Source organism: Amblyomma americanum, chromosome 6, assembly GCF_052857255.1.
Source record: "Amblyomma americanum isolate KBUSLIRL-KWMA chromosome 6, ASM5285725v1, whole genome shotgun sequence".
NCBI lineage: Eukaryota > Metazoa > Arthropoda > Arachnida > Ixodida > Ixodidae > Amblyomma > Amblyomma americanum.
In genome coordinates this window covers 19,510,196-19,537,535 of record NC_135502.1, presented here as the reverse complement: position 1 = coordinate 19,537,535, position 27,340 = coordinate 19,510,196, and the positions used below count along the sequence as shown (strand labels likewise).

At 44.1% G+C, this 27,340-nt stretch overlaps 1 protein-coding gene across 3 annotated transcripts; it reads right to left on the bottom strand.

Annotated features, from left to right (window-relative positions):
- Window positions 1-731: 731 nt before the first annotated feature.
- On the bottom strand, window positions 732-27,340 carry Start1 (Steroidogenic acute regulatory protein-like). Of its 3 annotated transcripts, none has more exons than XM_077668697.1 (12): window positions 27,203-27,340; window positions 26,138-26,181; window positions 22,961-23,219; window positions 22,011-22,091; window positions 16,610-16,982; window positions 11,661-11,782; window positions 8,809-8,958; window positions 5,946-6,041; window positions 4,806-4,882; window positions 4,508-4,612; window positions 1,960-2,053; window positions 732-939 (listed from the first exon to the last, which is right to left on the bottom strand). In XM_077668697.1, the coding sequence occupies exons 3-12, from the start codon at window positions 23,177-23,179 to the stop codon at window positions 826-828; spliced, it is 1,431 nt and encodes a 476-aa protein (XP_077524823.1). In that variant the 5' UTR covers window positions 23,180-23,219; window positions 26,138-26,181; window positions 27,203-27,340; the 3' UTR covers window positions 732-825. The 3 variants fall into 3 exon arrangements, with proteins under 3 accessions (XP_077524823.1, XP_077524824.1, XP_077524825.1); XM_077668698.1 differs by having other exon boundaries at window positions 27,090-27,332; XM_077668699.1 differs by lacking the exons at window positions 26,138-26,181; window positions 27,203-27,340 and adding an exon at window positions 25,713-25,831.

Below are 27,340 nucleotides of genomic sequence, written 5' to 3'. Positions count from 1 at the left end.
GTGAAATGAATTCAAGCGCGGAAAATTCAAATCAGTGCAATGAGTCGCAAATGGCTTTCGCCTTCCCGCAGTTAAGAGATATCCAAGTGCCTCAAACGAATTTTTCGTCATAGTTGTCGCCCAAAGCCCAGCAAACGCAATGGGCAGAGAGGATGGGAAAAGCACACTAATTGAGGAAGTTATGAAGAGAGCTAAGGTGCAGTAGCACTCAACGTTGGTTGCACTTCATGCAAGGAAGAAACGGCTACGAGCACATGAAAGGCACAACGACTCTCACGTGAAGCTCTTCGTCTCTTCTCACTTGGTTGTGCTTAGTGTGCTTGAAAGATGAAGTTGTAAGAAGAGGTGTGTGCATTCCCGCAGTAGTCGCATCCAGCAGTGCAAAATATGCTGTCAGTGAGTTACATCAGACATACACACACACAGTGAAAACATTTTTTCTTTAGTGCACTCTCTTGCCCGAGGTGCAAACAGATTTCCAAATCTTTGTAGAATTCTCATCAAGTTTCATTTGATTCACTCTTCCAAAATTCCACAACGCTGCTTCCAAGCATTTTATGCTTAACAGCATTAATTTGGTCATCTAATGAATGACTTGCCTGTGTCAACACCTCCGTTGTCATTGTAGCACTATTCGCAGCCTTTGCTTGATTTTCATTCGACCCTGACTGTTGCGTGCCACTGCAGGGCAGTCACAACATTGAAATGTGCCACAACCACTGCACCTTTCATCAAAATAATATAAAAAGTTTATTCACTTTGGGACTTGTGACTTTATATAAAAACACAAAAAATAAACGCTCTTTTATACATGCGATGACTGCTTCAGATGATGCCCCGAGACTCTGCAAGACTGCTGAGATGAGTTTTGAGTGCATCAGCATAATCCAGCATGCTCTTAGCCATTGCTTTGTCAATTATGTACTGAGGGAGCCAGCCCTGCACAAGAAAGGAAGGTACAAAACTGTCATGAAAGGCCATAACTCACTGTTGCCATAGTTCTGTATTTACTGGCATAATGAACCCACTTTTTTTTCCAGCAAAGTTGACACCAATCTGGGAGTAGGATTCACTACACGGGGGAAAAAAGTTGACAGATTTTCTTGAAACAGTCGAAATTTTGTATTGTACGTCTATCCATCCAGCCGTCCGTCAACAAAAACACATATACTACTCAACAAGTTGAGTCCCCGTGTTCGTGTCGCCAGTGCTTAGCATCGTTCGCTTTAAAATGTACCTGCTGTACCACTGCGCGATTCGACGATTTTGCGGTATCTAACAGAGCCAGCCAATGGCAGCGAGAAAAACCAAACACGCTGAGCACCGGCCCATAAGGCGAGGTGCATTTTTTTTTATGCGAGGTTAAAAAAGTTAATTCTCAACAACAAAAGTGGAGGGTGGGTTCATTATGCAAGAGGATTCATTGCGCGAGTAAATACAGTAAGTTTATCATATCCAGCTGAAACTAGGATGAAAGGGCAAGACATGCAACCTATACCACAGACATACATATTGACAAGCACTGGTCTATTAAGCAGTGGATTCCAAGTAAAAAGAAACATGGCTGAGCCAGTAGAGGGCTATATGAAGAGCTAATGTTAAAATACATGCACATATGTGGTGGATGCAGTTGGTACGGAGCAAAGGTGACTAGAGAGCATTGACGAGCGAAGCAGACGTTCATTCGGCACATGAAGGTTTTGATAATTAAGCAGGCCAAGAGATGAACACATTTCATATGCAGAAAGAGCAAGTTGCTCTTCGCACCGACGCCTTTTCACTTAAGGCGTGCAGACTTGAATTTACTAGGAACATTTTACACAAGTGGACAACGCAAGAATTTTGGTCCTCTGGAAACAATGAATGAATACGAACAAAATGTGTGTGCAAAGTTGACTTTAGGCATCTATGCACAGTTTCTTTGAGCAAGCATAAATGTTTTGAAGCCAAACCATTTACCTTGAGGTTTACGTTGAGCAGCCACTGGAATTTGCTGCGATGCATCTCGGTATCCGAAGGTGCGAGCATATACAACAAGGGTCCCTGCTCACCTCTGCAAAGTGAGAGTTGGCACCCATACTGTGACTACCATACTACAAAAATGAGCACAACAGCAAAAGACATCTAGTAATCCATTTGTCAAAACTCTGAAAAACACCCACATTCCACTACATCGATTATTGTGTCACATGTGCAAGTAGAGCGATATTTAATTGTTTGGTTTGGTTTAGTGTACCAAAGCCAAGCCAGCTATTTGGGACGCAGTAGCAGAAGGCTCGGGATAAATCTGACCACCTTGGATATTTAATTGTACTTGCTAAACTGTTCACTAAAGCTAGGCAACTAAAGCAAAACCATTAATGATGGCAGTAAAGGTTTCATGATTTCAAGAAGTTCAACGGACTCAAGCTATTGGGCACGCAGTAGTGGAGGGCTGCAGATAGTTTCGACACCTGCGGTTCTTTAACGGGCACCGAAATCGCACAGCACACGGGCCTCTAGCATTTCGCCTCCTTCGAAATGAGACCGCCACACCCGGGATCGAACCCCTGTCTTCTGGGTCAGCAGCCATAACCACTGAGCCACCACGGCAGCAATGATGGCAGTAACATTAGTTAACCCTTTGAGGGTTTTTGCCGTATATGTACGGTAGTAGTTTTCTGTCCAGCAAGGAGGTCTTTGACGTACTGGAACGGTTTCAACCCTCCATTTGAAATTTCACGCCCTAACGATGATGCATGCTCACTGGGAGGTGCTGCCACCTCCTAAGACTTAGAGAAGAGTTTGGAATTTGATTGCCCTACCTTTTTGCGGAGATAAACAGAACTGATATCTAGCTTCAGCATGTCAGGCGGTCTGTGGCAACACCCTTTCGTGGTTTCCATTTCCCACCAAGGCGCCAAACTTGATTTTTATCTTTATTGGGCACTCCCTTGCAGGGGCCTCCACAGAAGTTGATTTCCATCTTTATTGGCGCTGCTCTTAGCTTGTTTATACAGGGGTATGTATTCTCACTCTCCTGGTTTATGGAGTTTGCTTAGAGTTCTTTAGATGCACCACACAGCAGCCAAATGCACTGCCCCTTTTCTTGACGCCAACAGCGATGACTCTTCCACGTTTTATGTGTTTATGTGTGCAGACTGTGATAAGGCACTGTGCATAGACCAGTGTTTGAAGGAATACCATACTCTGAACTACTATTGGAACATTTTGCAGCTCTGAGTGATGCTGACACCCAAATACTGTTCCTGATTTTTTTTTTTTACAATTTCTTCCCAACTTTACATAATTTGTACAATCAAAATCCGCAATAAAGTAATGTGACCATCTGGGAGAGTTTTTTTTTTTTTTAAATTCGACCCTCAAAGCGTTAATATACCTTAAGCTGCGTGACCTGTAGCTGAGAAGATTGGTTTATGGTTTATGGAAGTTTAACGCCTCAAAGCCACTCTGGCCATGAGGGACGCCATAGTGAAGGACTTCGGAAATTTCAACCGCCTGGGGTTCTTTAATGTGCACTGACATCGCACAGTACACGGGCCTCTAGAATTTCGCCTCCATCAAAATTCGACAGCCGCGGCCGGGATCGAACCTGCGTCTTTCGGATCAGCAGCCAAGCGCCATAACCACTGAGCCACCGCAGCAGCCTTGAAGTTGAGAAGAGTCACAAAGTAATAAGCTTTATGCTACTGTTGAAACATAAATGCATTGCTCATATTTCTTGAAATGCCTTTCATAGTCTACAACAAGTGGTCGAAAAGCTAAGCCAATTCATTAAATAGTGCAAAGTGTGGACTCACTTCTATTTTAAAAGAACTACGATGACATCCACTTAAAGAGCCATTTCCAGCATGACGAGTGATGAGGCACCAAAATTAAGACGAGAGCTTCGATTCCTTTTGAATTTTGGAGGTACTATAATGCTTAGTGTATAGAGAGTCACATCATGTACACATTCCATCAACTGCACATCTGCCATGCCAACTATAATTGCAATGTTAAGCGCTCTTTAAACCATGAACTAGGAAGCTGATGCCTGCTAAGTAACCACGCAATATGTGTGTCCATTTGGATTGTCTAAAGAAGCCAAATGTGTAGAGATCAGCAAATGCTCTGATGAGTGATTAAACACCTTAATTAAACAAAGCAAGGCAGCAATGCTAAGGGCATTAAAAGAAGCCATTCTATGCTGTCATCACAAGAGGATGCACATGAAAGAGTGTACACCATGGTTAGCTTAGTGCAATTCAAAGCTATTAGTACTATATTTGATCAGCAGCTGTCGCTTCATAGTTCAACCATCTCGCAAACCAGTTTCTACTCCTCACACTTGCTGGCTCATTGCCCCCATTCTAATTTTCTTGAAGCAACAAAGTCCCCACAAACTCACTTTTTTTTTACCTTAGCTGTGACGTGTGCATTAGCCACCAGCAGGCCACTACAATGGGCTGCAGCGAATATGCTTTGTATGTTTTGTTCCTTTACTTTTCTGTGTAGGGGCACTGACCTCACAACCGTCTTCTTGGGTGGCTGCTTAGAGTGCTCAGCACTGATGGCACACAGTAAGTATGATTCGCCTCGTCTCTGCCACATCCTCAGGTTTACAAAATCCCTGAAAATAGACATTCCAAACAATGATCACAAGTAATTAAAAACAGAGAGAAAAAGAATGGTGTTCTCCAGCAAACAATGCTGAGGTCAATAGCAAGATAATGGCAATGTCGTTAGCAAATCAGTGAAGAGGAATGGACGTTCTTCACTCAATGGTCAAGACCTCCCAGCAAGTCAGCACAGGACAAACGTACCTGGACGAAATGACTCCTTTCGCACCATCTGAAAGTATGTACACAATGTCTGTCTGGTTGTCTATGCTTTCAATAACCTGCAAAAAAAATATATATATATAGAAAGATTAATGACAAGACTTCCCTCTCATGTAAATTGGAACTTTCTATGCATACCACCACATCCGTAATGGCTGCCCAATCAAACAAGCAGTCAGCCATGATGTAATGTGACAATAATTTACACAACATTGTTTTTACTACGGATTGCACAAATTCTCCATACAGGTGTCCTGCTACTTAAAGGGATACTAAGTCCAGCTAGATAGAGATCATTTTCCCAAGATTGTAAATGGAATTTTTCCAGAGAAGAGAGCTTGGATAAGCCAGAAAATTACATAAAAGCAAAAAACTGCAGTGATGCCCCTTAAGAATTCCAGTGATTGTGCCTAGTCAAGTGAATTTTTTGTCACCCATGACTGGCCCATTGTTTTCACACACAATGCTATCTTAGCAGAGTGTACTACCACTGAAATAATAGAGAAACAGGAAAGTAGCACAAATGCTGTTGAGATACAAAAATGTGAACCGTCGCTCGCTTTGCATGTTGCCCAGACGAAGCAGTTGCATGCAGCACCTTCAGAAGTGCAAGCCAGGCACAAGCTCCCAGGGTTGTTTTCATCCTTTCCAAACATTCAGGACAACATGTGGTGAGCGAATGGCATCAACATGAAGGGCACCAAAAAGTATTGGGGCGCCATCTGTTGGTAGATATTGTAACAAATGCCTTGTGACAGGCATAGGCGGGAAGAGCAGTTTTGCCCCTATTTTCTTTAAATGGCCAAGAGAATCAATCACCATTTTGTCCAATTCACTCAAGCGATGACATATTAATGACGTAACGAATGCCCCTGAAATTTTGGGTGGGTGAAAATGGGGAGGAAATCAGATAAATTTTTGGCAATTTTCTCAGAAGAGCAGTCACATTGTTAATCAGAAAAAGAAACACAAAGATAATCAGCCTAGCATAGGTTAATATTTCCTATTACTAGTGTGTCTCATCTCCTACATTACCTCAACAACTTACTACTGAACTAACGTGAATGTTAATTAACATTCTGGAAACAGTGCCATGCCTGACAGCTGTAGTCAGCAGCGTACCCTGGCCTCTTTCACTGATGGGTTCCACAGAACCTGTTCCTCCAACTTGTTGAACAGAATGTCCAAAACAGTTTCTGGAGGTGCTGGCAGTGTCCCCTGCAATATAAGAAGAAAATAGGGGGCTCTTTTGAACACATGAAAGACTTTGCAGCTATGAATCCACACAAAAACCAGTATGATCATTCAACCTAGCATCCAGTTTAGAGCTTTTCAGTCTTCCACATTACATGAAAACCTCTTCAACATAACAACTTAAAGTGTTGTTACTTTCCAGCTAAGTGACCTAGTGGACAATGAAGCTTGATCATGTAAAAATTGCCTTTTTCCAATTAAGATATCAAAGTAAGCACTAGTCTCATGTGCCACTGCATGATATAAAATGGTGCAACTGTCATAAGTTCCACAAGGCATGTTTTCAATAAGTACAGAACAATCTTGATAGGTTTTAAAAAATAAGGAGGAAACATATCTGGGAGAAAGTGTGTTCCAAACCACTCAAGACTACGAAAATGTAGTAACTGTTCAATGAGCCAGCACGCGCCACAAGTTCTCAATGTGGCCACAATGTGGCCAGAAGAGCAAGAAAGCTGCAGCAGCCAGTCACTACGGCGGCTTCCCCTCAATGCACTGGTGCCCCAGACGTATGCAAGCGCATCATTTAGTTTCGAGATGCTTCGCCTTCTTCCCCTGAGCACTGTGAAGAAGCCACTGCATTCTCTTCATGTCGCAACCCCGCACAAACGATTCGCTAATATGTTAACGCACTATTAACTTTTTTTCTTCTCTGCTTCGCCCCCTTGCACGAAGGCCCCACAGAGGAGCCACAACGACGGGCAACTGAAGCTAGTAGTGGTTTACCATTAGAAAAATACAAAAAGGAAGGAAAAGGTGTTGCCAGTCGCGGCAATTGCTGTTCAAAATCCTAAGCACCTGAGCTTCAGCCGGCAGAAATAAAGGGAGAGGATAGCAAGGAGAAGTACAGAGGGGAACGACAGCAAGAAAGGACAGGGGAGAACTTTATGCACTACATACAACATATACAAAAATATGATATGAACAAGGTTGTGCCGATCGCGAGTGAGGGTCCAGGCACCGTCCAAATTTTAACCGTGCATGAGCAACCACTGCACACATATACAACAACACAGAAACATTGAATATACAAAACAGTGCACACATAGCACCCTGTCACTAATGAATTGCACACGCAGTGCTAACTGGGCTGCATTCTAGCTGCTGCATGCTCCCAGGTGCTGTTTGCATGTTTGTGCATCTAATAATATTGATTGTACAAAGTGTTATAAACCAAAATTTGAAAATTTATCATGTAGTTACCAGAGAATTGTGTTATCTGGTAATGTTAACCGAAAGAAAAACTAGCTCTATGGGACATTTTTTATGTCCACAATTTTGAGCATATGAACCAGAAACGCATCAACAAGGCTCTACTGTATTTGCTGCAACAGCCTCAGAAGTCATCATACTATAAAAAAAAACAGAATCAGGTAGCAGTCTCCTGTTGGGCCCAAAGTACACAAGCACATTTGAGATATGCACAACTCGCAAAGCACAATCTGTCTGTCTGCTCCTAGAAAAGGAAAACAACTCTAGTCATCGCCGCTATTTTTTTGGCACGTGCTTCTCCCTTTCAGCAATGGATGGTACTACTGCTTCCCCTGGCAAGTAAAGTGTCACAGCGTTACTAGTTAAGCCTGCCCACAGAAAATAGTAGGGTTCCTATTTATCTCAGATCAAGCAGGCAAGTGCTGTCTTTAAGGCTCAGCCAGCACATGCCAAATTCGCATTGATTCTGAGCACAAACCAAGAACCCATGCGCAGAACCCTCCACATCCTAAACCACTGGCTACAAATTACTGCACACATCACTAAAGCCAGGGTTCCAGCAGGAAAAGCATTGATACCTGTCTTTTTTTTTTTTAAGCAACATTTATTGCCTCAGGGCATCAATTATGGGTGAAGGTGCGATGAAAGATGTAGTAATGATTAAATTAATAGAAAAAGGCTAGCTGATTTGGATGAAGTCCAGTAGAGAGCAATGGTACGGTCCCTGCGTCCAGGCAATGCATGAAGCAGGGTTGCTTGGTGTAAAACCCGCTACCTTCAGATGCCGGATCTTTATAGGCTTGAGAGCTGGGCAGTCCCACAGTACGTGATGAATGTCGGCTTCAATGTCCTCGCGTTTACATATCGGACACCCAGGCCAAGGAAATAAATCTCGGTACTGAGGCCACTTCCGAATGACGGCAGGTGTGAGGGCTACCCCGACCAAGATCCTCCTAAGCACAACCTCCTCTACACGGGTAAGACCGTGGGGGAGGGTTATCGCACATGGAGGGATGAGAGCAGGTGTGCATCGCCAGAGGAGTCCCTTTCTTGATGAAAGGAGGGTGAAGTTGTCCAGATTAAGGAGCCGAGGCAATGATGAGCCAGAAGTCGCGAGGTGGGTCGCTAAATCTGCCTGGCTTTGATAGGTAAGCAGATCCTGTCTTGATTAGTAACAGACAGTTGGTACACACAAAAGTGCCGCACCAGCAAACAGCCCTCAGTTTTATTATGCGAAATAACATCCTGACAAGTCATAAGATCAGTTGTAAATTGGCAAGCCATGTTCATGCCTTGGTAAGACATGAAGAGTGAGGAACTGTCAAGAGGCAGAGGTACTCCTTTAAGAACAAGCAGCATGCCCTTCACTAGAGAACAGGCCATGCTTTGCCTTACAATAAATGTTCATTAAAAGTCGGCAGGCTTTCAATACAATTCGATCAACGGTCATTCAGAAGCCAACTCAGCTTTTTGTAAGGACCTAGTGAAAAACAAAACGTGTGCTGAAAGAGAGGCGTACCGCATACTTGTAGATCTTGCCAAATTTGGAATGGTGGCAGGTCTGAATGGCCCCATTGTGGTCCATCTTTTCAGTCTTCCAGTTGCTCTCATGGAATATCTTCAGAGCAGTGTCGAGAGCCTCCTCAGCCTTGCGCTTGTATGAGCGCTCCTGAAAAGCAACGCAGGCTTGTATGAGAGGAGCGCCGGCCAACACCTTGCAAGGCAAAGTGTGCCATGTACGTAATACTGCGTGTAAGTCAGCCTTTTTTTTTTTTTTCTTTGTCAAAATGACCATCCAGAATTGGGGCATAGGGGATCCACCTGTGCAGTGTACCTATTTGCACGATTTGTGGGGCAAAGGCTGTTCTGGCCTACCCTTGGGAGGTAGTGCACTCCGTCAGTGCATATTTCTATGTGCGTGAAAGCGTAACTAATTCAAGTTTTAGGATAATTCAATCTAAGCCCCACAAGTCCCACTTAGATGCACAGAGCTCCATGTCCAAAATCCTTAACACAAGTGCAAATCTGTTCCATCACTGATATTTTGAACCATGCTGACGCACTCACGCTCGCAATCACTTTCCCGGATGAACAATAAGTGCCATAGCACTAGCGCAAACTTTATAATCAGATGCCTCGATGCCCGTGGCTCCACTCGATAAGCACTAATCAGGGCACCCTACTTCTGCGTCATCATCAACTTCCGGAGAGTTCCGGAAACCACATGTCCATTACCAGCAGTTGGCAGTTTTTGCTTCGCTTCGCCACTCGAGGCACTACATGCGAACGCGGAAGGTGTGCTGTTTTATCATCCCTGATCTCTGTTAGAATCTAACAGTTGCCCTTGCTATTTCATCGTCGCTGTTGTTACCGTTGCTTTGATACGTCCTAACATGTGCATGTGCCACAATGTCAACATCCCGCAGGAAGTATGTATGTCGCCAAGTGATCTCACATGTGACTGCACGTGAGATCGATGAATGAAATATGAGGAAGCATGGGCTTGTGAAGAACTACGCACCGAGGAGCACGCTGCACACATCGTTCCATGACCGGCTAGGGCTGCAGGGGGTAGAGGAGGATCAACTTATGTTTAGAGTCTGCTTTTTTTTTTGCTTTTCGCAGCGAACGAGCGTTGCGACTTGAGAGTTTGGTCGACTTATTTGGAGCATACTTATATATGGCAATATACGGTTATTAATAATAAAATGGCAGCTGCCATCGCTGCTGTTGCCGTGTGTTACCAACGTAAACAGAGGAATACCTAAAACTAAGCATTGTTCACTGCCAAAAAGTGTGCCGTAACAAATGAAGAGCCAGGTTATAGTCCTCCTAATTCAGTTCATTCTATCTGAATATGCTGTAATGGAACCTGCAGTACATGAATTTAAGTCAATGGCAGAAGTAGAAACACCAATAAAACATGGCAGACTAGTATGTTACATCCAAATATGCACACACTGGCACAGGGGATACAGAACTATTTCCAAGTGTCATGATGGCCGAACCATGTAGTCTCATGAAATTGAAGTTGGCCCATGTTGATTGGGTACCGCATTCTAATCACAAAGAGTAATCACAAAGAAATCATTCTCACTGAAAACTGAGCTTTTATAGCTAGAAAAGGACAAAAAACGAAATACAAATGTCGCCACCACTGGCCAATTTCTAAAGTGCACTGATTGTGTCAACACGACACCAGATTCTGGGCTCAAATCCCAGAAACAATGCTACATTGCCCAGAATGCATTATGGAACCATGCAAATGAAAAGAATGAGGCAGGAAGGAAACAGGACAGAGCACGGAGGATGGTAGATAGGGCCCACTGAACTAGAAATAGAAAGTAAGTAACAGTGAATGGCGAGCTAGTTGGTGGTTCATTGTTTCCTTCCTAAGTTCCTTTTCTCAATTGCGCAGTTCCATCATGCATTCTAGATCAGACCAAAAGCTAGCACGCCTTTCTCTGTTACATATGCTACATTGCCATTCATTTCAAAATGGTGCTTCTCAGTGTGGACTTAACGAGCTCGAATAAAGAGGCAGAAAAATTCTTAAATTCAATTTTCTCGGCCATGAATGCGTCTTTTGCTGTTGGATAAAAGTTAATTCATCCAGAAAGAACCAGAGGATAAATTTTTACCGAGCACAATAATTCGATAAAGTTGTCCTCCGCGCCCCTTTAAGAAGCAGATAACCTGATACTGTTAGGTGAAATGAGAACTAGGCAGGTACGTGCAACCAAAGCGAAGCCAGGATGGGAGTGAATGTCATCTCACAGAAAAATTAAAGAGGGCACTTAAGACTACCCACGTGCTTTTAATGCGAAAGCACTGTTTTTTGCTCTTACTTATTTTTTTCTCTCTTCCTTTCTAATGACACACCGACATTAGCATACAGTCATAAGCATAAGCATAATGCATATACTAGGTTCACCTTTGTTCGCCAAGAAGCAATGCAGCTTAGTGGCCTATGGGTTGCATGCTCGCCTTGCAATCTGAAAGTCTTGGGTTCAATTTCCCGCACCTTGGGAAGAGATTTTATTTTTCTTCTATACTCTGGTGATGTCATCTGGGATATTTGGGACCACTGCTGCTGGTGAACACCGATGCCACATTTTGTTGCCGATGAGCCATGTAATGCTTTCACATTAATAAGTGTAAGTTGGACACTCCATTCTATATACAAGAAACCTACAATCAAGTCAAGCAAATCGGGTTTAACTTCTGGCTCTAAATTGGGTTATATGACAGTGCACTAAGAGTAGAAGGAATGAGTGCTGCAGTAAAAACATGTGCACCACAACACATGCTCCACTCATTCTGCAATAAAAAAGAAAAAGAACACTACCAGCTAGTGCAACCAAAACCTACCTCAGGTGCTAGCTGCTTTGCAGTACCCTCAGGTTGCTCAAACCTGACATGTAGGTCATGAGGTAGCTGAAGATCACTTCGAACCCGCACGTCATCTCCTGCTAGGGATTCATTCTCAGATCCTGCAACAAAGCAGATAATGGATGTGTAAGAAGGCAGCTAAGCAAAACTTGCCATGTCCCAGTGAAGCACACCAACATTCTGTTTAAACTGTCACAAGCAGTGCACTTTACAGAAACCGCACACTCTGCTGTGACTATCCAAGAGCTCAACGTCCCTGATTACACACCTCTCAAGAAGTAGAGATGAATAGGAGTATTTTGCAAATAGCAGAATTCCACTTCACCCTGTACTTTCATTAAAATGAGTATCTTGCCCTACTTTACAGTATATTTATTTTGGTGCTCCACACATTGTCTCGAGTGCATACTTGCACACTTTAGTGTGTGTTGGCAACATTGGACACTGCATCCTAACCTCAAGAAATACCCTGCAGCTTTTTGAGGCATGATTTGTAAACCATGGTCTACAATGATAGGATACTATTTCCAGTCACAGGCCACTTGCAGATAATGCCAATGCACATCACAGTGCACTGTTGATAACATATGACCTTGGTTAATTATAAAGTACATAATACATACACTGCTTAACACACCTTGTGTACAGAACCTAAGTGCAAACCATAATTTCCTTAAATTTATACCTCTAGCATAATGTGCAGTTGATACCACAGTTGCTTCAATAAAGCCCTAATGGACTGGCTCATACTGTATCTTTTTATAAACTGCACAGCTGCCTAATTTGTTCGTTCTAAACTAGAATACGCATCAGCAATATGGTATCCCCACCGGTCTGACCTTCCTTTAACCTTAGGAGGAATACGAAATCGCGCTATCCGCTTCATTTATTCAGATTACTCATATTATACTAGAGTGCTTTAAAATCCAGAGCCAACTTACCTAACCTTGCAGCACAAGTAAAAATTTCTCGACTGTGCCTCTTTCATATGTTTCATCATTCATACTTAGGAGCATCAGTCATATCATCAGCTCATTGCCTCTCCAGCCTAAAAATTAGCCACCACAAGGCCATCTACATCCCCGCTACAAGAACTAGCGCTCATTTCTGATTATTTTTCATCTCATCATCTTGGGACTGGAATGATCTACAGCTGGACACCATGCATCATATCAACCCCATCCATTTTAAGCATGCAATCAATACCATCATTATTTAGATGTCCTACCTGATCCCATACTAGGGGCCTTTGAGGTATTGCATAATTTAATAAATAACCACTGTAAAAGGGAGTGGGGGGTATCTCATCATCAGGGCTGTGCCAAGGCAAAATAAATTCCCTTGTTAGAACATTCGTCCACACTCCAGTGTTTCTAGATGGCACTGCCTAGACAAAATTGTTCAACCAAGAAAAATGAGCCTTTTCAAGCAAAGCAATACACATTCCATTAACGGTTCTATACAGTTTCCATGAGGTAGTCATTTCCAGTATTTGTGGGCACACAACATCACAGATATTTAAAACACACCTACAACTTAGGACTAGCAACGACTAGTTCTAATGAGTCATTTTCAATTTCAAACTACTTGTGCCTTTCAGCAAAACAATGACTGTCCAAATCAAAGGAGATAATTTGTTTGATTATTGTGCTACTATAAATGCATTACATCCATAAAAGCCTATCAAGCACCCTCACAGTTTTTAGCAAGTCTCCCAGAGAGACACCTCCGCCACCCTCCCGTGCCGTTTATTCACACCTGAACATTTTATTCCAGCACAGCTATGCAAAGGCAACTGTACACCAAAGAGTTGTTTCACATTTTTTGAGCCCACTGCCCCACAACTTCATTCCCTGCCAGTGAAAAATATACGCCATTCCTAGCCCTCTTACTTTTCTAGCCGAGATAACATTCTCTTCACGCTACTTCACCATAACAGCCTTTTAGGCATTTGTATCCAGGAAGCCCAACCATCACTAATCAAAATAAAAATGATTATTACAAGGAAAGGCACAGTAACTCTCTTGCTCACAGCAGGCACCCAAACTGCACCATGATGAAGGAGGCAGTGAAAGGAAGGGAAGAGAAATTTTTGTGGTAGTCTACGGCTCCAGATCGATTTGAACCATTTGAAGATGTGTTACATACACAGATATTGCACAGCACATTGGCGTTCTTGCACTTTGTTTCCATCCAATAGACACCTTCATTTGATTTTAAGCGATAGAAGTGCAGTGATGTGTCACACCAGACTGCCACCTATGCATGTCATAAAAAATAATCTCGATGATACGAATCTCATGGGGTCGCGAAAAATATTTGTATCACTTAAAACGACCAAAATCCATGCGCAAAACACGGGGAAACGCATGTAAGCAGATATGTTTACGACTGATAGGATATACAGTGAAACCTCGTTATAACGAACAGTTAAAAAATCAGAAAATAGTTTGCTATATCCATAATTCATAATTTAAAATTTCGTAAAAAATACGTGCAAGAGCAGCAAAATTCAATCAGAGGAGGCACAGCAACTCGGAGGGTGCTTACTTGGGTCACGTCCATTTATTTACGCGCAAAGAACTGCGCTATCGCAGCCTGCTTTTTTGGGTTGATCGCGTTCCGTAGCACGCCCTGTTCCACAGTTTGCTATAACACTCAACAAGGGCAAACCCACTGCCCTCAATAGCACTGCAGTGGCAGCGCAGTAAATCCAATGCAGCAAGCGCTTCTTGTGAAGTCGGAATGTTCTCATCGTCTGCAGAGTCAGCCTGAGCTTCATCTGCGGGATGTTCAGAGACTTCCGCAGCGATTTTGGCGTCCGTCAGTACAGCCATGGCCGCTGCGATGTCGTCGCCACCTACGAAGTCTTCTGCAGTCATTGTTGCGGGCATGTCACCAACAAAATGCGAAAAATGGTTCCAGGCCTCATCGAGCTCGCGGAGCTCTGCTTCTGCTTCGTCGGGATCGTCACCAGCGTCACGTGATGCACGGGCCTCTGCTGAAACAAAACCTGCGTGCCGAAAGCAGTTGGCAATCGTTTCACCTTTCATGCTGTCCCATGCCTCTTTAAGCGTCTGGATTGCTCCCAGCAGGTCGTTCTTCAAGTCCTGCTTCATACGAAGCTTCCCGAGAAAAGTGTCAATCAGTCTCCTCTTGTAAACTGCATTGAAGGCCCTGATGATGCTCTGATCTAAAGGCTGTAGCTTGGCTGTAGAGTTAGGCGGAAGAAAGCAAACTTCAATGTTATTGAGTGCGACATATGTGTTGTGCGCAGGAGAGTTATCAACGAGGATGCGCACTTTGCAACCCTCGCGCACAAGCTCACAGTCTTAAGCATGCAGCCACTTCGCGAAAAGTTCACGCGTGGTCCAACATTTCTTGTTGGAAGCATACTCTACGGGAAGTATGCGGCACCCGTTCATGCATCTCAGGGTTCTAAATCTCCTGATAACGAAGGGTCGCACTTTCAGTGCCTTCCATGTTGGCGGCAAGCAAAACAGTCATCCGGGCCTTTCCTTGCTTCTAGCCATGGCACAGCTTTCCACATGCGTCAAGGGTATGCCTGGGTAGCATCTGCCAAAATAGGCCTGTTTCGTCCGCATTAAAGATGTCCTTGGGCTGATATTTTGCAAGGATTTGCGGCCACTCCTCTTCCAACCACTTTTTGATGCTCTCGCAGTTAACCGTCTCACTTTCCCCAGAGATCATCTAGCCCACGATGTCATAGCGTGCCTTAAACCTTTGCAGCCATACGGAGCTGGCGACGAAGTTTTCGGCACCGAGGATAAAGGCAAAGTTTTTCGCTTTTTGTTGAAGCATCGGTCCCACATCGGTCCCAACACTGGTATGTTCTGAGCTCTGACATCCAAAAACCATTTGTAGAGCGCCTTCTCCACATCGCTGAACGCAGGGGGCCGAAGACGCTGTGCACTTGTCCGCGTAGTCTCTTGTGCTTGTGCCTTGATGACAGCTTTGTTCTTCAGAATGGTACTCAATGTGCTCCTTGGAATGCCAAATAAGTCCGCAAAAACGCACTTCTTTTCGCCATTCTCCACGCGCTGAATTATCTCGAGCTTGGTCTTTAACGTCAGTACCGCTCTTTTTTTCACATTCACCGCCATCACAGCACTACGCACACCCACGCACCACACTCGACACGACCACCGCCAGAGCCTCCACAGAACGCGACGACGGCCATGCCCCTGCTAACACGAAAATGCAAAAGCAACATTTGATCACGCCGCTGCCGCTGCTGCCGAAACGGCGCTGTCAGCGGTTGTGAGATGCGGTCGATTTCTTTGGCTGTCAACTCTCGATGCCGACGTGGCATCTGTGGCACGGCCAGCGCCTGCGAGGTAGTCCTGAACGTTTGCTGCGCCACACATCACACTTGTAGTGCAACGAAGCCTGCTGCCTGCTATTAAAGTGAGGTAGGGCTTGGCGTCACGAAGTTCATTATATCCGTCTTGTGCCGAACCGCGTTTGCTATAGGAAGTTAAAAATACATGTGTTTGACAAAAATATTTCGGAACAGTTCGATATATTCAATAATTCGTTATATGCGTGTTCGTTATATCGAGGTTTGACTGTATTTACAGTCTCACGTCACCGCTCATGCTGTGTATCACGTGACTGGCAACCACGGCATCGGTGGCATTCGAGCCACGCACCACAGCTCACCGCTCAAGGTGCGTACCATGCGACTGGTGATCACGGACAATGCTTAATGCTCGAGTGCGCAGTCACAGCTCAAGCGTTCGTATTATCCGTAGTGGCACAGGAGAGTGTTTGGAACACCCAGAATTCTGCACATTGTACACAAGGCATTCCAGCCAAGGAATTTTAAGAATTCATATCATTCTGAAATTCGTATCATCGAGATTCTACGGTACATGCACTTGCCGGCTTCCATTTCAGTAACTCACCACTGTCAGGTGAGTAGAAGGTGGTGCCACCATCCTCGCTGCGCGCATTCCCGCGGAGAAGAGCAGATGGCACAGGTGGGAAGGCATCGTTCACTATGCGTGCCAGCAGGTGCGAGGCCCTGTTCTCGCTCGGAACAACACGAAAGTCCAGGAACCAGGCCTGGCCCCAGGGCAGCACAAATGATGTGACCAGCAGCAACACCCCGGCCAGCACGCCTGAGTTTGCGGCCAGGGCTTGCCAGTCATACAGGAAGGTCTTGCAGATAACGACAGCACCGCTAAGCGTCGTCATCAGTGCCACTGGAAGCCAGTGCCTCATCCGGAACACAATGTATGCGGCGACCAGCACCAGGAAACGAAGCGCGGAGAGGATCTGGGGGTTGGATGATGCATGAAAGGAACAAACTTTCGTAACTAATGGCTTCCGCTGATGCTTTCATATTCTGTGGTTTACTACACAATGTTCTGTCCATGCTGAACCCTCCACCCATGGCGCACTGACGTCATATGTGAAGTGAAAGCACAGCACATCATCTACAAGACACCAGCATCTCATCGAAAGAAGGTCAAATTTTAATAGACTCTGATTTTAATAAGTGATTTTAATCACTTATCAAAGCTGTAAAGCACACTCTGTAATGCTTTAGCTCGTGTGACACACAGGAGTCATGCATCATACACCTGAGGGCACACACAGTACTGTAATAATTTGCCTATAGATGTGCTGTGTAATATCACAACATGCAATGTGCAGGCAGCCACAGTGCACATTGGCAGTGCCATCAATCCTTTGGAGCCAAGGTGCCACCACAGAGCAACAGACAGGCTCCACACACTTCTGTGCCACTTGGTAGGAAGTGTGAGGCTATAGCTCAATGGTCACTGTGGCACTGAGATGTTATGACTGCATTTTGTAGGAATGAGTAATTACTGCTGCCTCACATAAACCCTGTCAAAATTTAATTAACCAATTTTTTTGTGGAAAAGTTACACCTGGGCTATGAAGTACGCCGGAGTGCATGGCTTTGGGCTCCAGATGCATCTTCCAAATTCTGATTCTTCTCGACTGAGTCCCCCTCAATAAAAAAATCTCAGAAGGCAGGTCAAACTTGTTAAACAGCATCCACTTGTACACACATGACAAATTTTATGATGCTCCCATGGCAAAATTAGAGACACTGAAAACAGTGGTTTTAACGTTGCCACCAGTAAGTCTGATACAATATTAGCATTTTTCTTGCCCGCAAAGATGTGCTACACATTGCTGTCTATCACAGAACTTCAGAAGGCAGCCAGCCCTTACCAAAGAGTCCTTGTCAGTCATATTGGCATGAGAAAGTTGGAGCTACTGCTATTAGGAGGGTTCACCAGCTCGAAGGCAACTCAGATTTGAACTTTTTATGTCCATAGATGGCAGCACTTAAGTACCACAAAAAGGAGGTAAGTTCTACTTCCCCTCCCGGTGTGTAAATTTAAGTGCTACACGAAAGTATTAGACCAGGCAAAGATGGGCGTTCGTCCTTGTCTGTTCTTTCTTCATCCGTGTCCCCGCCGCGGTGGCTCAGTGGTTAGGGCGCTCGACTACTGATCCGGAGTTCCCGGGTTCGAACCCGACCGCGGCGGCTGCGTTTTTATGGAGGAAAAACGCTAAGGCGCCCGTGTGCTGTGCGATGTCAGTGCACGTTAAAGATCCCCAGGTGGTCGAAATTATGCCGGAGCCCTCCACTACGGCACCTATTCTACCTTTCTTCTTTCACTCCCTCCTTATCCCTTCCCTTACGGCGCGGTTCAGGTGTCCAAAGATGTATGAGACAGATACTGCGTCATTTCCTTTCCCCAAAAAACCAATTATTATTCATCCGTGTTATTTTAACCCTTTGAAAAATGTCATACTTGCACCAACTAGACCGATCCACCACACTTCTGAAAGTATTAGTGCTTCCGCGCACAAAAAGTAGAGCCAACTTCTTTCTGTGGATATGCGGCCAAAGCTGGGGGACTGAAGCACGAAAGATTAACCCTTCCCAAGCCATTAAGCAAAAAAGGAGGTGGGAGTCCGAGCATGTAGTAGCGCACCATTCTAGTTGCCGCCAGGCGAGGTACGTTTTCCAGTTTGGGTCCCCTAAGCCTCCTCCCATCTTTTCTGCAAAAATTCATTTACAGTGGTAGAGTGGCACTATCAGGCAGTAGTTAAGAGCAGTGCTGGTTTCGTCTAACCAGAGCAGGTTGGCGTGAGTCATCTTTTTACATACCTTGGGCATACCTCCTCTGCATTTTCTAGCTTGACCACGTTTTCTAGCTTGAGGTAGCTGCGTGTTCCGGCGGCTAGTCTGTATCAGCGTATTCCGCTGTAGCCACGCGGAATACAAGCCAGGTGACCGTACATGAACGTGGATGCCGATTTGACGCCATGAACTAAGTGAAATTTTCGCGCTGTTACTTAGGCACGTAGAAGATTGTGTGTCAAATTGGAGAATTGAGACAGGACATCAACCCAGTGGCACTGTGTGCACCCAGAACTTCATATGTAGCACTCCCGAGCCCCTATCGTGTGCGCCAATGAATGCTATGTTAGCACTCTAAGAGTTTATTTCGCCTTGTCAGTGTTTTTGTTGACCTTACTTTTTGGTAATGTAGTCGCCTTATGATTCTTTGAGAGGGAAGTAATGCCGCGAAACTGATGCACTATTTGTTCGTGTTCAAAACCGTCAGCACGCGGGTATGTCACTTTGCTTGTTACGCAAGATGGGAGCAGCGTTATCTCTAATGATTGCAGCCACACGCAACTACTTCCTGCTACGACATTGTTCTGGATTGTTGTAGTTGCTTCTAGCACCTTATCTTGAAGGCTCCTCCTCTTCGATGACCGCCGCGCACGTTTGTTGCTACAGCCATCACCGAGTTGTTCAGTTTCTTTATGGGTGCAAGTCAGCCCAATAAAGAGTTTGTTTCAGTGCCATGTTAATTTGCTTGTCTGTTTTTTCACGGAATTGTCCCCACCTTCCTTTCATGTCTCCTTCACTGTTTTTGATTTCACAATGAAACAAATCAAAGCTGGATAAAAGGATGAGAGGTGTGGTTTGCAAAAGCACTGAGAGTGTCCTGTTGCTGTGCATGGTGACTTTTTGACACAAATTTTGCCATTGCATAAGAGAGTTCTGTCTCTTTTAGAACAAAGTTGCTATTACTGGTTTATTTGTTTTCAAATAATAAAAATTGTGATCTACAGAGGAGGAAAGATGGGTGCTGACAGCACCACCCACAGTGCTCTTTTTGTATAAAAAAAAGAAACGGGGAAGCAACCCTCAAAGGAACCCTTCCAATAACGTCTTCAACCAATGTCATGACCTCATGAGTTTGCAAGCGAAAATTCCACACCTCCGCTGGTTTCCTGGAAAGTCTAATTATGCGCCCTGCTTCGCCACGCGTTTTTTTTTTTCTACCATTCTGTATTTGTAGCACCTCTTCCGAGCGCTTTTCTGACTGAAATATGCAACTTTTGACAGCGTGGTGCAGAATGTGCAACTAGGTGCAACGCATACCGAGGCGGCTCTAATTGGGAGAAGAAGGGCAATGGGGGAATGCGTGACGCATGTGAAACTGGTTCAGAAGCCAAACTCGATGATTCTGTGAGCCAGGTCACACCCCTTTGACATGATGAGGTCTATTCTGGAGTATGAGAGCTCAGAAACCTGCAAGCTGCTTTCTGCAGCAAGGATGCACCTACGCCTTACTCGCATACAGTCGACAGCACGTGCACTGTTTGCAGCGTGCGCATTTTGGCAGAGATGAGCCTGATCAAGAGTCTAATGAAAGGAGTGACACTCAACCAATGATTCATTGGAGAAATGACACTTCGATCCCGGTCCGACATCTTCAAGGCTCACTAGTTCAGAGCCAGAGGCATGCTTTTGTAGCGATAGCTACATTACGGTAACAATTCGCGCCTTCAGCGTGGCGGCGCCGTGGCAGTGGTTGTGCCGCCACGTGGTTGGTCACATGGTGCAGAGCAGCTGCCGGTGGCGAGGCGCCGTGGCTGATCACGTGGTTCGTCACGTGATTGGTCACGTGACCAGATTCCACTCGGCCAGCTCTAGCTACCGCGTCACTCCAGGTTTAACCAGAGCTAAACCACCATTTTGATTCTCTTGTGAGTCATTGTTTGGGGTTCGTCACCATCTATATTCGGATACAAGTCACAAAAGCAGTGGCGAATACTGCTAAAATTGGCTCCGATCAGTTCTAAAGACTGCGCAGTAGCAGTGCAGCAGAGGCTAGGCAGGAAAAGGAAGCAGTCTGTCCTTTCTCCCTTTGCTGGGGTATATAGCATGACATCGCAGGTGACTGGCAAGTGTCTCACTGAAATGGGATTAACCATGACGTCATGACAATCTGTCTGAACCATTGGATGGAGGGCCTCCTTTGAGGTGTATTTGCCACTGCCTTCTTGAATTGTATTGCCACCCGAGTCATTGCACACCTGTGTTGAGGTGGGAATAATGCTCTTCTCCCACACTGTCCTGAGTCACCTGTGTTCTGGTGCAAACAATGCCTTATTGAGGGGTGGGAGGGGGGTGGCTTTTTGGCCTCGCCTCTCATCTCATTTCCTATTGGCACCACAAGTTACAGCAAAAAAGGAAAAAAGAGCAGAAATACCTTATAAAATACAGCCCAAGCAAGAAGAAAGGAAAAAAAAGAAGTTAAGATTGTCCAAGTTCTGAGAAAAACCTGTGCACACAAACATAGACAAGCAAGAGGTTGGTGGTAGAGTGTAGTATCGTCAAAATAGTTTGATGCCAGATGGAGCCAGGTCGCACTAGTAGTTAAATTAGGTGCGAATTTCAAATCCCCGCAGAAAATACATACACAACTGTCAGAGCCTGTAAAACGCAAACAATATGTTCGATATGGATGAAAATTAAGGCTTAACGATTGAGATGAAAAAAAAGGAAGGAAATGTTATAGATGAAATTTTGTTATTTAGCTCAATTTTTTTTTAACAAGATGACATAAAAGACAGAAATAACTAAAAGCACAATTTTCCTGCATATTTACCTCCGATATGTAAAAAAATGAAACTTAAAAATAAAATTTGTCTGCAACATTTCCTCTATTTACTAGAGAAGAAAACACTGCCACAAACCTCATGAAAATTTAACATTTAGACATGCTATAACTTCTGAAATTTACCATGTATTTGCTATGGACGCCGACACCGGTGAACCCTCTTAACGTAAACAGGCTTTTTGCCTTGGCATCCCCAAAAGCATCTAAGACTAGCACTTAGAAGTGCTGGGCTGCCCAGCAGTTCATTTTAACTCACTAAAAAAACAAGCAGCCCCACATGTGTCAGCACTTCTTAGCAAAACATATCTAGTCAAGATAAAAAACTGTTACTCACAGACATGTCAAATAAGGAACTTGAAATATGATATCCAACAATTTCCTTCTCATAGACTAGTTTTACCGACTTGTACTGCAGCTGAAACAAGAGAATACAAGCAAAAAATACTTACACGCCTGGTGTTCTGGTATTTCAACACTACTGCCTTGCAACCACCGCACCTCATCTGTAGCAACTAGCATGCAAACTTATTTTCAACAGAATCTTGTGACTTCCAAGCAGCGAATCAAGACATGCTTCTAGCACCAGTTTACCAACGTTCACATCAATCAAAGCAATTGCGTTCATGAGAGGATATATTAAATATCACTTGTCACAACTAGATACCAGAAATCGTTAAAAGTTGACTAAAGTTACTAGACACAGAAATGCTTATCTAATTCTGATAGCAATAGCATTAAAAAAAAAATCAACATTTTTTTAGTGTCATAAGTTTTTCATGACAGTCATTCAACATGTCATGCAGAAAATTTAGCCAATGGTCATTTTAAACTTCTACTCTTGAAACCATTTAAACTGAACCACTTAACTCTGAAATGATGAAACATACAAGTACAGCCACAAGCAATATTTTCAGCATTCCAAGTGAATAATTCTTATACCTAGGGAATTGACCTGGGGGATGAAAGATTTACTATGACAGCTCATGCTGTAAAAACTGCCACTTAACTGTTTCACAATGTGGTGCACTCTTCCACTATTGCACTGTCAAAGCACTCCAATACCACGCTACATTCAACTGAGAAATGTGCTCACTGGTACGTTTTTTCTCAGCTCCTGTTATGCTGCCGCCACTCAGTATACACCGCGAAAGTGATAATGCCAAAAATGAGCTTTCCAAAACATTACCCCAGCACTCCACCACTAAGCCAGCCAAGCCCTGCACACTCAAATAAATGCATCATCTTTTCCGCATGTGGCGAGTTGAACGACAGGGTGCCACTCACCATTGCACAGAGAATCCAGAGGAAGGACGAGAAGCAGACATCGAATGTGGCCAACAGGGCAAAGAACCTCCGCACAGGAGAGATCCTCTTCCCAACAGAGGCACCAACCTTAAGTGCCTCAGCCGGTATTTCATCGTCCAGATTGATGGAGCCATAGTGGACCCAGTGAGGCTCTGCAGTGGGGCCACTGGGATGCTGTGACGAGCTTGATGCCCCCATTCAGACTCCTTGCTCCACTGCTCCTGCTTGTCACCTGGTGCTGAGGTTATTGTGAATTTTATAAATAACCATGGTAATGAAGAAGGGAAAAGCACAGTGCAACTGTCTCACTCCCAGAGGGCACCCACACCGTGTCATAACGGAAAGGAAGACAGAGGGTTCAACGAGGGAGACGAAAAGTCATCATAGTGGAGGGCTCCCGATTAATTTCTAGCAGCTGCGTTTCTTTGAAGTGCACTGGCATGCAAAGCTTTGTTTAGTTTATAGTGTTTAACATACCAATGCCACACAGGCTATGAGGGACGCCTTAGTGGAGAGTTTCAGATCATTTCAACCACCTGGGTTTCTATAACGTGCACTGACATTGCACAGTACATGGGCCTCTAGCATTTCGCCTCCATTGCGAAACAACCGCTGCGGCCGAGATCAAACCTGCGTCTTTCAGGTCAGCAGCCAAGCACCATAACCACTGAGCCACAGCGATGGCTGACATCCAAAGCACAAGGGCATTTTTGCAATTCAGCTCTATTATACCTGTGATGAGTAACTCAATGTGCAGAGTCTCAACTTGATTGGCACATGCTTTGCTTGGCTGCCGTGTCTGCATACTGGAGTTCTTGATTACTCTTAACTCAAGCATACAACTTAAGCCCGTTGCTGACTAGTTCACAGTTTCTTACAGAAAGTTTTCTCTAACCCAGTTATATTTAGCACAGCTAAAAATTGTGCAGTAAGCTGTGTTCACCTTAAAGGTTAATGCCTGTGCTTCTGCTGACTAATCAAAGGCAGAAGTGGCAATATCTTATCAGATAGGAGTAAAACACAGTACGAACTACAAGGTGCACTAAATGACCCCAGGAGCTGGCAGGACTTTGGATAAAGGCATGATAAAAGTACAGACCTGCTGTCACATGTGAGAATGACCACATAAGCTTGTAGTACTTTAGCAATAGTGTGCACAACAAAAACCTATTTATCAGGCTCCATACATCACAGTCAATCAGTGATGTTTCCATTTGAAAAATTTTCCTATTTTTCTAGAAAATTTTCACTAAAAAGTTCAGTCTAAAAGGAAAAGAGAATATTCCAAAGTTTGGGGAAAATAGAAAGAATTACTAACAGGGAAATGAGGGAAGTTTTTTTTGGGCTGAAGATGTTTTCGGATAAAGATCACAGCCAGGACACCAAGACAGGTAAAAACACAGAAAAGAAAGGGAGAGAACAGTGCAACTGATGCTGCCAATGCAGAAAATGTTTCCTTAAAGCCACCTACAAGCGTTCCCGAAGTGCAACAGTTGCTACCACCCCTACTAAGCAGAGGTTTCATGAACCCTCAGTATTCAAGACAACCACAGAAAAGATTCCCAGATAAGATTGACACAGAGATCGGCACTCCACACCACCGAGCCTACCCACCACGTTCAGTTCAAAAAAAGGCGGGAGCCGGGACGTTTAATCCAATTTGATTAGGGCAATCGGCCACACAGGATAATAATTCGAAGTTTCTAAGAATGCCCGGAATGTGTAGCTAGAGTTCCTGTGGTAAAAAGACGAGTTAAGATTCCTCTTTAGTGCACCTTTAATCTCATGTTGATGGCTACGAGCTTTTGTAGGGCAATCTTCCAATTTCAGCTTTTTTTTTTTCATTTTCCTGAAGTTAGGGTGTCGACATATACGATGGATTGAACAATTTGGGAGTAAATATGGTAGTCACATTGATCTTACATCAGCAGGAGTTGTAAAAGTCACGCATGAGAAATGAGTTCATGCTAGCCAAATACATGTTTGTTTTCTTTGCTTCCATTAGCAGCTGCGTTCCGACAGAGTAAATCTTGAAAATAGATTCTCGACTTTTTACTTTTAAAAACGCGCCCTTAAAAGGACACCGAGGAAAACTCCATCAAATTTTTTTTTCTTGGTAAAAATTGGTTCTATGGCTACCTCTGAGTGTGTTATGTTTACCCAGCAGTAAAAGACATTTATTAGAAACGTTTATTTAAAATATCCTCCCCCACTCGATTCCAACTCATGACGTCCACATCAAAAGTTAATGTCTAGCCCTTTACAGCCTCGCCCAAAAAATTGTGCTCACGCACCAGAGTTTGCACTATAGATTGCACGCTGAGGGCGGCACTTGCGTTTCGTTCTTTTTTGCTTTTCTAACTTTATTACTGCTCTGTTATCAGTGAAAGTAGCATGTTTGTAATTAGAACGCAGCAATCTATTAATACAGGCCAACTTCAATTAGTCCTCGGCGTCCCTTGAAGTGGTTATGGCGGGCAACTTTTCTCAGAGACTGCCCCTGCTCCAATAACAGTGAAGCACAGAAAACAACTCACACGCAACGAATAGTGCTCGGTAAAACCTGCACCACTTCATTACTTCCAACAAACAAAGAAGATTAATAAATATGTATGCTATAGAACAAGACAGGGAAAAATTCTGGAATTTTTCAAGACTGCAGGGAAAAGTGCCCAAAATATGGATTTTTAGTTTAAGAAAATTTTTAGTTGCTACATGAAAAATCACTAACCTGACATTTTATGAAACGGCTCAAGCACGTGTGCACTGTGGACGACACCCTTCCAAAATATCCGTTGGCCATATCAAAGCATACTGTGTTTCTGTTTTGCTCCAGCACTATTAAACACACCTTTAAAAAATATTCCAAAGGTACCCGCAACTTCCTACACAGTTGATTTAACATCAAACCCCTAGGAGAAGAAAAAAGAAGTAAAGGAGGTTTATAAAAGCACTTAATACACACTAAAACAACATTTAAAGCAATGTTAATAGTGGGCTGTTGGATACTATAAACCAACCGACTACATTTTCAATGGTAGCAGTGCCATTTCAAACTACAGGCATCTATCAAAATAATCAATTTCGTTTCCCCGAGGTTGTTTCAAGCCCACTGACAGCCTGCTGACTAATAAGAGCAGAACAATGAATACATGCCTTTGCATTGCAAAGCTAGAATCTTGATGCCAGCATATTTCTACCTGCAACAAAAAAAAAATGTTACCGATTAGCCATCTCGGCTGCACTTGGCAGGTATGACTCACATACACCGACTGCACGCGACCTTTATATCAAAGTGCCTTCGATTGGACGGTCGCAATCACATTCACAGTATCACTGACAATGAACACTGGCACAAAGGTAGTCCTCAGTACATTTACTCTCATTAAAACAAATACCGCAATCGAGAGGAAAGCGAAAGGTTGACGCGTGATTAATAAGAGCACGGCGCACTATTTAAAGATGTGACTTTGTCCACCTCAGCTTTCCCACAACTTTTTGAGCAAGCTAGAGCAGTACGAACAACCACCGTTTGGTAATTTCAGCTATTGCAACATTGTATAAAATTATGGTATACTTAAAGGCCATTTCTAGAGGCAATGTACGCGCGGGGGGAGCTGCAGAGAGCATGCAAGCGCGACATGGTCACAAAACAGTTGACAGCATGCTTGAATTTTCTGTTTCTTATACCCCCGATAAACGCAAGACTACGCCAGAGAGCCATTTCCCTGCGTGGACCTACGCGAACACAAACAATTTGGAACGCTTTGCGAGTTCCAGAGATATACGAGTAGACAAACACGAATTTGGCACCGCCCACAACTCCGCGTTTTGGTGCTGTCACTTGATAACCGTGTAAGCAGTACTTGAACCGCGCATTGTAGACGAATGAAGCCGCAAGCAAATATGTGGAAGTTGGGTCATTTGATGAACGGCAGCACCGTCCAGAGATCCAGCTTTTACTTAGCACCTTATCTAAAGCAGCTATTTCTACAGAGCTAGCAGACACGAGTCAGATACCACGAGCGCTCGACGGAGGGCTACTAGTTGATGGAAGCTTTTTCTAGACTTCTTAAAGACAAAGAACGAGTTATTTACGGGTTTTTACCTTTAATCACGAGATCCAAAGGCGAGTTCAAAAGCGCCGAGTTTGACACGAAACCTTTTGAATGACAAAGGCGCTTCCGACGAAGCGGCAAGATGTTGCCACTATGAACTTACGTTCCTGAATCCTGAATTTCACCCAGACGTTGTCCGTACCGGCACTTACGCTGATCGTGTGCTCATTTTCACTACCATAGCGACAACAAATTTTGTGATAACCTGACAAGCGGTCAATCCGCCTGTTTACATTTCTGC

Bases quoted from the DNA above. Each gene is read 5' to 3' on its own strand.
- Start1 (XM_077668697.1), bottom strand. From the start codon at position 23,179: ATGGGGGCATCAAGCTCGTCACAGCATCCCAGTGGCCCCACTGCAGAG. The intron at 11,783-16,609 runs GTGAGTTACTGA...GCTTTGTTGCAG, and splicing joins CTTCTACTCACCTGACAGTG to GATCTGAGAATGAATCCCTA. The intron at 940-1,959 runs GTAAATGGTTTG...TTTCTTGTGCAG, and splicing joins TGCTCAACGTAAACCTCAAG to GGCTGGCTCCCTCAGTACAT.